Source organism: Actinia tenebrosa, unplaced genomic scaffold (assembly GCF_029948245.1).
Source record: "Actinia tenebrosa isolate PJP-AT-01 unplaced genomic scaffold, QUT_ActTen_1.0 PGA_scaffold17__23_contigs__length_9995812, whole genome shotgun sequence".
In the NCBI taxonomy this organism is placed as follows: Eukaryota; Metazoa; Cnidaria; class Anthozoa; order Actiniaria; family Actiniidae; genus Actinia; species Actinia tenebrosa.
In genome coordinates this window covers 3,666,421-3,680,870 of record NW_028292577.1, presented here as the reverse complement: position 1 = coordinate 3,680,870, position 14,450 = coordinate 3,666,421, and the positions used below count along the sequence as shown (strand labels likewise).

General features: G+C 35.3%; 2 protein-coding genes across 2 annotated transcripts; both read right to left on the bottom strand.

The window, feature by feature from the left end:
• Positions 1-2,958: 2,958 nt before the first annotated feature.
• Positions 2,959-3,446, bottom strand: LOC116294781 (histone H3-like). The gene has a single exon (XM_031702438.1). The coding sequence runs from the start codon at positions 3,444-3,446 to the stop codon at positions 3,036-3,038; it is 411 nt and encodes a 136-aa protein (XP_031558298.1). The 3' UTR covers positions 2,959-3,035.
• Positions 3,447-5,781: 2,335 nt separating this feature from the next.
• Positions 5,782-13,775, bottom strand: LOC116294770 (EGF-like repeat and discoidin I-like domain-containing protein 3). The gene is made up of 6 exons (XM_089032010.1): positions 13,701-13,775; positions 12,731-13,039; positions 8,180-8,294; positions 7,227-7,403; positions 6,225-6,544; positions 5,782-6,011 (listed from the first exon to the last, which is right to left on the bottom strand). The coding sequence occupies exons 1-6, from the start codon at positions 13,773-13,775 to the stop codon at positions 5,874-5,876; spliced, it is 1,134 nt and encodes a 377-aa protein (XP_088888136.1). The 3' UTR covers positions 5,782-5,873.
• Between the last annotated feature and the right edge of the window lie 675 nt (positions 13,776-14,450).

The following is a 14,450-nucleotide window of genomic DNA, read 5'->3' as shown; positions in this document are numbered from 1 at the left end:
TCTAATTTATGTACATGTATGCTTTGGTTAAAAAATAAATACATACAATAAAAAGATTTTAAGGCATTAGTATTTTTTCCAAAACACTATCAAACGAAACAGTAGACTACTATATAGATTTTACTTGACCCATGAAACGAAGATGTATAATTAGTGACTGACAGTGCAAGTACGCGGAAAAGAAAACAATGGAATTTCGGTCTACTATAGACTACTATTACGTCGACTTTTTTTTTCACGGGCGAAGTAAAATCACCATAAATGTCTTGCATTATATGTAGTACAAGTCGAAGTGTTTTTGTAATTAGTAAATTATTTATTTTAATAGTAGCAGACACATTAGAAATAAATAACATTTTTCCGTGAATAAACTTCGTATGAAATAGTCGCCGTAACAGTTCCTGGCACCATCTTGACAGGCAGCGGTGCCGCTTTGAATCGAAGGGAGACGAATGATGAGCTTGTCATGATGGAGACATGAATAATTGTCCAAAGTGTTGAATCAAGGTTTCTACCATTAGGGGAGTCAACGTTTGTCTCACTTCGATTCAAAGGCACTTCTAACTAACCACGGGCCACTGAGGATGATCTGGGACCGAAAGTAATGACGGAGTTGCGGAGGAGTCTAACGGCTACCTAGCCTTCAATAACAGTTTTATTATTTCTAACGTGCAAATTAGCATAATATGATATATTATGATATATGATATTTTTAATCCTTTCCTTTGTCTAAGTCTTTTTACTTTTTTATCAGTTTTAAGTGGGGAGGTGCCTCACATTGGACTCTAGGTCCCTTTTCGCGCCAACCCTCTTGGTCCTTCTTTCTTGTATTATCATTATTTTTTCTTTAGTATTTTTGTTTATCATATACGAGGCAAAATTACTCGATGGTGATTGGCTTATGAAGGAGGGCTTTTTTCCGTAATTCTGGGCCGAATTACTAGAAAATGATTGGTAGTTCAGTTGCTTAGCAATGCTCATAAACTGCAAACTTTTCTTTGTTCCTTTGGATTCTGATTCAGATTAAGGACTTTGTTGGTAGGAATCTAGCTTTATGCATGTTTTTATGGGTTTTGACGGGACATTTTACGTTTGCCATTCTTTCGAATTTCAAGATTTAACAGTTCATTCAGTGGGATCCAAGGGAAACTTGCCAAATGATTATTGTGTAAACTCAGTAATCTATGATATTCTTTTGTAAAGAAGAAAACCTTGAAGTATTATTGTCCAAAGCTTGATAGAAGAGAGCATATGTTATAGACGAAACACGGTTTGAATTCTGAATAAAATTCTTTTAAACCATAACTACATTTGATTTGTAGTTCAGAATAAATGACAACCCACGTGCATTATATTGGTTTCAAGACGGATTTTTTTCGTTGAATTTTGTCCTATATATGATAAACAGGTAATCGTATGGTTCCTCGTAAGGTTAAGGATTAATTTTACTTGTGTTTTCAAACTTTTGAAAATGCCCGAGTCGCTTCGCGTTTGAAAACACTCGTGAAATTAACCCTTAAATTTACGAGGAACCGTACGATTACCTATACGAAATTATTGTGTTCATTGAGAAATTTGAACACCAATAAAGCTGTTTAACAAAAAAATGTATACACTTATTTCAATAAAGTTAGTCACCCGAAAAGCTACAAATCTGAGACCGGCAAGGATTACGGGAAGATACATTTTACATGTTTCAACCGCTTGATAACTGTTGATGGACTTGAGATCTTCTACCAGTTACAAGTTAACCTCCTCTGAGCATCCTCAACTGCTGCAGTTTGTGTCAAAAGCTTTACTTGTTGAATATGAAATATTTCCCATGATTCTCAGCGATCACAGCTTTCTAGGTTTTTGGTGACTAACTTTATTGAAATAAGTATATACAGCTATTTCAAAAAGGTAAAATACTGCATACTGAATAGTGCATCCAAAGACCATCGTGGGTCTCATTAATTTGAAATAAAAAGTAAATATACAGCAATTAACTCTCTACATGTAGTTAGTATATTGTTTCAGATGGATTACACTAAAAATAGAATAAATAATTATTATTATTCCTACTTTAGACAATGTCACTATGACCCACAATGCACTTCGGTCTTGGAATGCACTATTCAGTATGCAACCTTGTTTGAAATAGCTATAATATGATCAAATGTGCGTAATGATAGAGTCTTTCAAGATGGCGAAGGGAACTGTGAAAGAGTACAAAGTACAAATTATCCCGGGATATCAATAGTCCTAAATATAATGTTTTATTCACTATTCTTATACGAAGCTTTGCACTAACTTGCACAATAGTGTTAGAGTGCAAACAATTAATCCGTGAAACACTAATTACTAAATAGTACAAAATAGTGCTAATTAAACAATAGAAAACAATGGAATTTGCATGAAATTGTGCTATTTAGTATTACTAAAGTTTCACGGTTATATTGTTTGCACTCTAGTTATAACATTTTCACGAACATATGGTATGCTATATTTTTGACTGAATAGTACCTTTGTACAATTCACCATTTTCCATACACCGGTTCACTGGTCAAACACAAAACATTCAGTCGAGGTTGCAAGGTTCAAATTTGAATAATCCTTTGAAAATACGCTTGGCGCCTCGCTCAAGCGCTTTGCGTTTGACCAGTGAACCAATGTATGAGAAAATGGTGAATTGTACAAAGGTACTATTCAGTCAAAAATATAACATTTACTATTGCACGGTTTGCACTCAAAATTTACATGGCTATTCTCTATTCTGTTATTCTATTCCCTTTATCCCTATTGGTCTACAGTTTAACTTAAATATACTACATATATACAAAGATTTATATTCAAAAACTATCTATAAACAAAGTAAAGAGTTTTTAAAGTTAAGAAAGAAAAACCTCAATATATTTATAAGTTTTCTAATTATTGAAAGTTCAAAAAAGAGTCAACAAATATATTTGCCTTCAAAGTGTAGTTGAACAGACGAGCCTTTCTAGTAATACCTTCAAGCGAGCTAAATGTCTTGGATAATTTCAAATGCTTGTTCTTTAAGCTCTTTCTCCACGGATCCTTCGAGCGAGCTGAATATCTTTAGGCATGATAGTGACTCGTTTGGCATGGATTGCACACAAGTTGGTATCCTCAAATAGCCCAACTAAGTAAGCTTCGGCCGCCTCTTGTAAAGCCAGCACTGCAGAACTTTGAAATCTCAGGTCTGTCTTGAAATCTTGAGCAATTTCTCGAATGAGCCTTTGAAATGGAAGCTTTCGAATCAGCAGGTCAGTCGACTTTTGGTAGCGCCGAATTTCTCGAAGAGCCACAGTTCCAGGTCTATATCTGTGAGGTTTTTTCACTCCTCCGGTTGCAGGAGCACTTTTTCGAGCTGCTTTGGTAGCGAGCTGTTTTCTTGGCGCTTTTCCACCAGTGGACTTTCTTGCGGTTTGCTTTGTACGAGCCATTTTATTTTTTTGGATCCACTGTTTCGCTTGCCTCCGCTTCAACCTACACTGCCTTGAAACTCTAACGTCAAACGTTTTTATTTCCGTTGGTGCACGGGGAAATCAAGATTTATTGAATATCATTGGCTGATAAACCTGTTGAATTTGGAATGTATGAATTTTTGTGTGACCAATTCTGCTTGACATCATCAGGCCCTTATTCTTTATCAAACGCATAAAGAGATATTTTCATAAGACCGTCTTGCTTTTTCGAACTTCGTGCACCTTGAAAACAAAAGCTTACAATTATTACTGTGGAATGTGGTATTCTTTGTTGAATGTGGTATCCTTTGTATTTTTTAATACTTCATGTGAACTTTATTATTCTGATAGTAGAACGTTGATAGAAACTGAACTACTCGAAATATAATATTTAATTTTCAAACTGGTATGGGAAGGAAGACAAATATATTTTTCGACTATGATCTAAAACTTAAACTATATCTCAGTCATTATATAACTCATATCAGCCATAGTCGAGTGATTTTCCTTCGCTCTTAAAAGAATAGTCAAGGTAATGCATTGTAGCAGACCCAAATTGCATATAGTTTTTTTTTGTTTTTCTTTGACTGTATGTCTCTAATCACGACACTGTTTCACGGACCACTCTATTCTTCGTTTGCACGTTACGTCATCGCGGGCATGTTGGTACCATTTAACAAAAGATTTCTCATTACCATCCATTGTTAACGGTACCACAATGGCCGCCATGTTTGTGTCTTTTAATTGTCTTGGAAATGCTTGCAACCCATCAACTGGTGGCTAGTAGAGAGAAAATATATTCCGTTCCAATAATAATAAGTCAAGAAACGCTTATGCTAACCTTTATTATCAAAGCATACGCATATGTAACCTTAGTTACAAGACCATCAGTAATAGTAACATGCAGTAACAAAATATCCTCAAAAACGAACAGCAAAGGAAAAAAATCTTGCTCAGCTTATTATAAGCTACAAAGGTCCGTTCGACCTCATCAAGCTGAATGAAAATGCTAAATTTTTGTTTTGGCTAAAGCAAAGAATACCAAATTTCCACGGGAAATAAATCGTCACCTTTTGCTTAGGGTTAAACGAAGTTCGGAAAAAAAGCGTTCATGTAAGAAGACAGTAGCTTTAACGGTAATGACAGGAAGAAATAATGAATAAAGAAAGAAAGGAATGGAAAAATGAAAAGAATCTCTTTATTGCCTTGTAATAGAAATAACATCGATTAATTCCAGTTAAAAATACCGGTTCCGGATAGATTTCAAGTAGGGGCTGGCTTTTACGGTTGTCATATATACCGTCATTGGGTGTTACCTTATTCTACCTAATGCTAGTCGTCAAACATCCCTCTGGAAACAATGGATCACGAGGTAATCATGATGGCTATATTAATTATTATAACTAGATTCTCAACTAAGCGCGAACTCGGCCTTCATAATAATTTATGCTTTTATTTTTTCAAAGCACTTAACTTGGTAGTTTTTTTTTACACCAAGACTCCAAAATTAGGGGATTCCTTTTTACATGCTTATTCCTTTAAACATTTTGACAATCGTCCAAATTTTAAATAGGCTGAAACTTCACTGAAAATTACACAGGGAGCCCGGCTTTGGAATCTGTACATGAATAAATAAATCAATAAAGTGCTTTGGGTTTCCTGTGTTGAGATTTGAAACATGACGCCAATGATAAATAAGTCAATAAAGTACTTTGGGTTTCCTGTATTGAGATTTGGTAACTTGATAGCAGATTAATGTAAGTAATTCGAGAGCAGCACAACACAGGAAACCCAAAGCACTTTATTGATTTATTTATTCATGTACAGATTCCAAAGCCGGGCTCCCTGTGAAAATTATCGTTAAGGGTGCAATAGTCACTGGATAAAGCCTTATTCTTAATATTCCCATGAGATGCATTATACTAGGAATCTATATAGGAGTCTGTGACGTCATTTACTTAACACTAATATCGCTCAAACATTTATTTGTATATATGTTAAGTGTATGCTACATCGAGTGTATAAGCAGATTAAAAAATCTGCCTCAGTTGGGTTCTCGCGGGACTCGAACCACTGATCTCTCGTTTACCAATAAGATAGTCTTTAGTCGCGTTTTTAGCCTCGAACTCTTTTTACAAACACTTTTCCCCTCAAAATTTTACAAAAAAAATGTAGGCAATTAAAAGAAAGGGACCAGTCATTATTTATTATGGGGGGTAGGGGGGGGGGGATCAGTTCATTTTAATGATATTGAAACGAAAATCCTCCGAGCATCCCCCCCCCCCCCCCAGGTGATAAGTAATGACCTGTCCCTCACAGCCAAAAAAATTTTTTCTTTATATGATTTTTCGCATGTGCAATCATTGCAGGAGTTTTTGCTGTTTCTAAGCTTCTTTATCTTGCTCCTCAGCAGCCATATAACTCACATCTCAAAACTGGGTGTTCAAGAAAAGCCTTAACGATAATCCTGACATGACGGGCTTTGAATGGAATGTCGAGAACATTGGTAACGACGGTGTTTCGGTCAGTGTTACCGGGAAGTTCCTAAAACGTAATAAAAATCCAAATTAGATCTCGGTGAATTATTTTTACAACCCTATTTTATACCGTATTTAGCTAGACGACGAGATAGTCACTGGAAAAGCAAAAAAATATTCAACATAGAGTTTGCTTAAACGAGTAAAAAACTTAAGTAAACTTAAGTAAAAAAAAGTAAACGACGAGGAAAAGTATTAATTTACTGTTAACACTACTTACTTTGATACACGAATTATTGTGGTAGTGGACCCACACTGTACCGTCTACACTGTAAGCTAAGCTGTACTTGTTGGAATACTGTAGGCGGTCTACTCTACCCTGTGTTGCTACTTTGGTAATAGTCTTCACTGATCCAAGGTCAATCTGCAGGTATTCACCAGCAGCTGCACGAAGAGCAATCCAAACTGCTCGATCGGATTGGGCTGGAACCCGGTGAAGTCGAGCGTACCAGGGATAAGTCTCAATGTTGTAATACGAAGAAGCGGAGATTTGGGAATCTAGAATTCTTCCATCTTGCATCCCAAGCGCTCCTTCACAGCCTTTCGAAAATTGAAAAAAGAGTATTTTGTTACGTTCGCTTAGTTTCGCTTACTTTTTTGTTTGGTTTCCTGTTACATTTGGTCCCACCACAGTTTAAAGTGCACATGAACCCTTCGACAATACTTTCAGTACTGATTCTACATGAAGTAAATAGTTGAATGGTAAAATATTTCTTGATTTGAGTGATGCGTTTCTAAGTTATGAAGGTTTATACTTTCAATATGCTAATGAGCGTGACGTCTATTAAGGCTTAATTAAATATACAAAATCGAACTGGTTCATAGATACAGTATTTAAAAAGCATCATTATTTTACTCATGGTTTACATGAAAGCTATTTAAAAATTTTATTTTCAAAATGGCCAGCATTTAGTATTACTAGTTACAACAAAAACACTCAAATACCTTACCTGACGTCACCATCATTTACATATTGGAAGTATAAACCTTCATAACTTAGAGACGCATCACTTAAATCAAGAAATATTTTACCAATCAACTATTTACTTTATGCAGAACCAGTACTGAATGTATTGTCAAAGGGTTCATGTGCACTTTAATCAATTGGCCATCAAATGCAGTTAATAAACCTCTCCAGCACTACTTCCACTAACATTTTGCGAAAAGCCGGTGAGGAGTTTTCCTACCTAACACGAAAATCGATGAATCAAAGTCTCCTTACCAGTAGGCGTGAGGGTTGGGCAGTTTTGAATCTCACTGTCAAGAACAACATTATCAGGACAAACGTTAGCAAAGGGTGGCTCGGGAAGGGCGTACGTCTGTACACGTTTTCTTGCATAATCAGGACACCTATAGTCGAAACTGCAGTTGGATATCGAGATCCAAGTTTTGGCTAGAACTAGAATAGTATAATAACTATATTATAATAGTGGAAAGATAAATATATTTTAGATTAGATTATAAGTTTGAAACATAAATTCTAGAGAATCATTTATTCATATCTATTTGTATGTCTTATATGTTTTTAATGAGACAAATAAAGACCAATTATTAGAGGATGTATTGATTGCCTATTAAAATGCGTGTTCTTCCTATCTGTTATCGTGTAACCTGCTCGCCTCTCTCCTTCTCTGTCTCCTATTTGGTTTTGTTTGTTTAATTACCTTACTGGCTAAGCCCCTTGATCCCAATAGATACTTTTCAAGTTCCAAATTACCGCTGTGTTCCTTGATTAAAGACTCATTTACTCAGGCTTAGCCTCAATTTTGTGTAGAATATTCACGTGTTCCAGTCAAGGTCCGTCAAGTTTCAAAGTGTTTGTATTGTCGGAGTTGTGCATTCTCTACTTTACCGTTAGTATTTGTGCATATTTAAACATTGATGCGAGGCTAAGCCTAAGTAAATGAGTCTGCAATCAAGGAACACAGCGGTAATTTGGAACTCGAAAAGGGTCTATTCCATTGTCTGTCTGCTTCTCTCCCCCTTATTCTTTTCCTCCCTTTCTGTAAGCCTATCGTTGCCCTTCCTGCCTACCTCTCTATTCTTGCCTCCATATATCTTTATACTTTCTTACTTGTGCTGGCATTTTCTTCTTCTCCTTTTTTTTCTTAAAAGACCTTAGAACTATCCCCAACCTGACTAAAGTCGATAAGCACAATAATGTTATTTACTCACCTTTTTCACAGTTGTAGCCGTAATATGGACATTGACAGTGACACGAGTATGTGTTGGTCTTGTAGTTGGGAACACACGTGCCATTGTTCTCACAAGGCTGGTCGTGACATTTAGTCTGTGAAGGTAAGGAATACTGTTACGGCAAGAGAAAATGAACTAAGAGAAGAAATCACCCCTATATAGCCTTGTAACCATCATGTGCACATTTTGATGCTATTTTTAAACCATTTGTTTTTCTGCACGCGCATTTACTGCGCGCGCTCTACGCTGTTTGCTTACGTTTTTGGGGTTTTCCGTTATTTCGACTCTGCCCTGAATATGAATGTGCACATCGAAAGCTTGGCAAATACGACAGGAAATTAAAGTAGTAATTTGTTCAACTTTCTGGAGTATTTTTACCTTTATTTTCCAAAGCTTCCGACCTACATCGTCATCTTGAGGGCAGATTTGAACATTTAAACATAAGAAAAGTACAAGAAAACATTAGCAAACAGCGTGGAGCGCGCGCTTACTATGCGCGTGCAGAAAATCAAACGATGAAATAAATGATATCATTGAATGATATTTTTAGAATAGATTCTAAAAATAGCATCAAAGTGTGCACATGATGGGGTATGGGGATTCCTTCTCTTAGTTCATATTTTCTTGGTTACGGAGTATTGTTATAGGTATATTTGCGCCACATGAGTCTCTTTTAAAGAGTAGTGAGTTATAATCTTTAAGGTGGCTGCCTACTTTTGAACGTTCGATTTGAGCCCACGATGTGCGCGCGCTCAAAAACCGCTGAAAAATCTACAAGATTTTATTGAAGAACCATACGCGTTTTGAGCTTCAACAGGGCAAAACCCTCACATTTTGCACGGGACTCTATATTTTTTGATAGCTCATTCGAAAAAACTTCTAAAAATCTAGGTTATATCAACATTTTAGGAAAAGTTTAAATCAGGAACACGTGAAAAAATAGATTTTTGTAGGGATTTTTGTTCGACTTTATGAGATTTTTTAAGAGCACCGAAACTACAAAATATGACAATCAATGTCTCTCTTTGTCTTTTTGTCGAAAATAGCCATGTATTATTGTAGAAGGATTGACTAGCCTTCATTCGTGCAATCATATAGTCTGCAAATAAATATTATCTTATTAATCTTAATTTTTTTCTAATCACTTCCGGTGGCGCAATTTTTACTCCATAAGCTCGTGCGTAGGCTTCCATTAAATGCTGATTATCTCGAAAACGAATTCGGGACAACCTATTTTTCTTTCCAGATTTGGAATCAGCATTAAATTTCAATTCGGAAAATCGAAGTTTTAAAAAAAGCTTAAATCAATTTCCAAAAGTAGGCAGTCACCTTAAGCTACTTTGGGTTTCTTAAAGACTGAGAAAATAAGTATCTGCAAACAAAATGATGTAGGCGCTGTATTAACGCAATATCCGATAGTTATCAATAGATACTAACATGGAGATGTTTAGCATTTTTACACAAGTGAATATAATAAACCGGCCGCTCATTGGTCATAACTAACGTTTTATGCTGTTATATTCACCTGCAGGTTTGTTCAGCAGTCGGTCACGCAATCACCAAAGATCACGTTCTCTGCTCACGTAACCGACAATCCCAAAAATTTTCTAATAGAGCTTAAATTTATCAAATTACACTGAACTTTCAAAAGTTTTAGCGATTCGGTGTATATCTATAACTAGTAAGTGTAATGTTAGTATTGACATTCATATATTCTTTCCTTTATTTATCATTCCCTCCTTATACCTATTTTTAAATAGCAACATAAAATGGCTGGGGATTAACTAGAAAATTTTTGGTTAATTTAACCCTCAGGCTCAAACACTAATTCTGGTATCTATTTTTTTTTCTTTGTAAATATATATATATATATCCTGCATGATACTAAATAGATTTGTAGTACTAAATGTTTTTATGTATTCTTCTTCTTCCTATGAGTAAATAAAGGTTGTATTGTATTGTATTGTAGCATTTCAGTCGTTTTATTTCACCATGTCGACACTAAAGAAAACATTGTGCTTCCGTGCTTGTGTTGTCTTAAATTATTCTTTTTTCCCCATAGAATATGACACCTTTTAGATGGCCCTGATGACCAATTTCCTATTTTGAGGTGAAATTGTAAACGCCAATCTGAAAGGTCTTACGGTTTCAACGTCAAACTTCTAACTGTAAGCGTGTAACCGCGGTTTACAGTCATAGCGAAAAAACGTAAATCTAATACTCTCTAATTTACTTATCCTAAACCTGAAATATAGGCTACGATTTGGTGCAGTTTGAAGAAATTTCATCTCGCCGTTTTCAAATCATAACGGGGAAAAATTTTCAAATGAAAAATACAAAAAGAATGCAAAAAGATACGATAGTGAAAATTAAAATCACCAGCAAAAAACCAATATTGGTGAAGTGAAATTAATAATACAGAAATAAAATTGAACAACACATTTCAAAATAAAGAAATATGCCTTTTAATCGTACACTGTGCAGTGATATTTAAATAATAATAATTTTCACGAGCGGTCTAGAAGCAGCGAAATGTGATTAAGAAGATGCAAGCAAAAATGCGTAAAATCACCAGATTGGAAATGTGTAACATCAACATAACAATGCTACAAAACAAACTTGAATAAGGCGAAGGAAATTATCTCTAATTTAAAATTATAAAATGCTAATATTCAATTGCATTTAATGTGGCCACTTGTGGGAGCGTTTTGGTTTTGATGAGCATCTATTATTAATGGTCGCCATGATCTTGTCTTTTGTCTCTCTCGGCATCAATTTTAGACTCTTGAAATGATCTTTGAATAATGAAAAAAATATTCATCTTGGAATTTCTTGATGACACTTTCACAAGCAAAAATAACTATACGTTTAAGGAAAACGAAAAAACATATTACATGTTCTTCTCAATCAAAATCGCGAGAGCCAAATTTCTTAAAACTCACAAGGAATGCAGAGCTATGTCCAGACAGTATCTGAAAGCCAATATTTCATTTTGAGCTACACGATCTTGTAGATCTACATTTCAGGTTCAGGATTTGCTTTGTCCTTTTCAAAGTTTAGATCAATATTATGCGAAATTGCGCTATATGCAAATTAGAAGGCGTCATCACTTCCTCGTTATAATATTATCGCTTCCGTGCGAGGTCCTTTTTTTTAGAAAGTTCATTTTATGCCTAGGCGAGTTTAAAGAAAATATACAAAAGAACTAAAGCTCTAGGACGAGAGCTACAGCAGATCTAAAAGAGTGACCAAAGAAAACCCAAAGGCGAGCCACCTTTATTTTGTATGAAGATGTTTTTTTTTGTGTGTATTTGGTAAAATATTAAAGATGTCAATTATATTTCGTGAAGATCAATAGCCATGAAAACAAGAAATAAAGAAAAAAAGAAAAAAAATTTAAAAAAACTCAGGTTCAGATAAATACTAAAGATATCATAAATAATATTATTATATAATTACCAATGAAATATCTATTTTTCTCTATTTCGAAAAATTGGTATCTTCACACGTGAAAATAACATGTTATGGTGAAAATAACACCATTGCGATGGCTATTCAAAATACACGAAAAGAATTGCCTGAAAAAGCCAAAACATACTTTCATTGATAATTATATAATAAACAGAATATTACATGGGCGCTTGGAGATACGAAATATATCTTCTCGTGTTGAAAATCTCTCACTCGTTCGCTACGCTCACTCGTGAGAGATCTTTTCAACACTCGAAGATAAATTTCGTATCTCCGCGCGCCCATGTAATATCCTCTATTTTCGTCAGGCAAATGAACTAAAAGAAACTTCTCAAAATATAGTATTGAGCATGGTCTGCTTTCATGAATCAATTGTTTTGATTTACACAATGGTAAGGCCTTGGCTAAACGAGGAAACATCTTTCCAGAAAAATGTTTCCCTAAATGTTTTCTTAGGTGGCAAAACTGTCAGGAAACATGTTTACTCAAACATCAGCTAGCGCATGCCGAGCTCTTAATTAAAATTCGTATCATGCTTCAAGAGAGAACGAGTGGCCTAATCGTTGTTTACTAAAGGGAACGAATATTCAGCGTGAATGTAAAAATGCTTTGCAATGCCGTTTATTAATTGCACTTCTTCAAAGACGTTCAATAATAATTCTTGCCACACTCGTGATTTTAATCGAAAAAAAAAAATCGTTCACTATTAAGTTTAAACATACCAAACATTCATTATTGTCGGCTTTGACGTTTCTGTCCTTTGATTCGTTTTGTATAATATTTGGATTTTGATGGTTCGAAAAGAAAAGAAAAGTTTCAAAAGGCGTTAAAAAGTAAAAAAAAAGTCAACAATGTAATCCATTTATGCTATTATCTTATTATCTTATTTTTGCAGAATTTTGAGATTGAAATTGAAACGAGGTTAACTTGATTTTTCAAGAGCGTTACTTGAAAATAACATCATTAAATATCATTTCAAATATCAAAAAGTGAAGAACAATGTTTCCCTATTTTTGCTCGGTTCTATGTACATGGTCAAGTAGAGTGAAAATATCTAACCTCAAAGCTGTAATGGTTGTAATTCACGTCGTTAGTGATGTTTGAAGGAGAATTGAAAATATCCGTAGCAAGAAGTTCACATTTAAACTTGTCATCAGAGTTGGGAAAAACAGCGACGTTAAGCGACAAACACTGCAAGTTTTGAACACAAAATACCTGACACTTTTTCTGGTTTGGTATCAGTGAAGACATGAAGGGTGTGACTTTCAAATACTTGAACCGGTGTTTTACAAAGTTAGCGAAATGAAGACCGTGTTTGACATCTCTGAGGATCGAAGTGTTGGAAGCCAAATAAATGATTTCTTGTGCCTCCCAAGAAGCAAAAATCAGAAACGTTATTAGGAATATGGAAGAAAGAATTTTGGGCGTATTTAGAGCTAAATTCTCGATCTCATGGGACTCGTATATTACTAACAAAGCATTAGTAATTAATGGAGGGCATTTATGTTGCCTTCGACCTCGCAATTTAGGAGATTGTTGATTTCATATGTGACGTCACATAGTAACCAATAGATTGCTTCTGGGTTCTTGTTCTTGTGTTTGGGCCTTTTCTAGGCAAACTTATTCAATACTGGACTGCTTTAAAGGGCTTTTATTTTCAAGAACAAACGGGTAAAATATTTCTTTGAAAATTCTTCATGTAAATATTTTTTTCATGAATTTATTTGAAACTATGAAATTTCAACTTTTTTGATTTGAGAACGGCTGTACGTTATTACTGGGATACCTGTGTAGCCCAATCATAAAATGCCTTTTTTCTTTCTGATTCCTCCGCGACAAATTGGAAAAGTTGCGCAATAGTAACCAGCAGGCATTAGGGCCTCTGTCAATAGGGATTTTGATTGGTTCAGACTTCGACACCATGACAACGCCTTGCTTCCGCATGATTGACGCTGTCATGTTCGACTGACAGGTTCACATGACTGATCACCCTGATCATGAGGTGTTTTAGTTAAGAAAAACCCCTCACCGCCGACCATTTTGTGATTGACTTTGGAGCTAGTTCTTGTTTTGGATTCGTCCTTGCTGAGAAAACGACTGCCATTTCGGAAAAGGCAAGCCTACCTTATCTGGAACTTCACTGTGAAGCTTACGGTTGAAATCTTGCACTATTTACTCGTCAGAGAGTTTAGCGTAAAGTCAAAGCGAAAACAAAGAGACCAACAAGTAAACCTCAAACTGTAGTTCGACGTCAGGCGTATTCCTTCAAACTTTCGACATTTATCAAGGCGTCATAACGAAGTTGTTTCTGAACGAATTTGCATACAAAATGTCCCTAATTCGACCGTGTAAATAAATAGTTTTCAGAGGAAATAAATTCATTTCTTAGGATTTCAGCAGTCAGACTTGTTGCGAACTGATCTTGTTACGAGTTCATCGCTATGAGACAAATAACTGGGTAATTTGCTTCAACAAACAATCAGAGATTTATAGACCCGAATAAAGACAAGCTGATTGATATTTGTAATGAAATCTGTACCTAAGCCTTGCTTATTATTTTGGCGAGTAAATGAATATTTTCTGAGCGAAATACATTTATTTCTTCAGTCGAGTACAGTGTCATGACAGCGGGCAAATTTGGGCAATATGACAAATAGTGTGATATTCATAACGCAACACTGTTTAGTAGTGGAAATAATCGCAGAGCCTGCAATTCTTTTAGGATTACAGGGATAAACCGTAAAAGTAGATCAACATACAGCAATCACATCACATACAG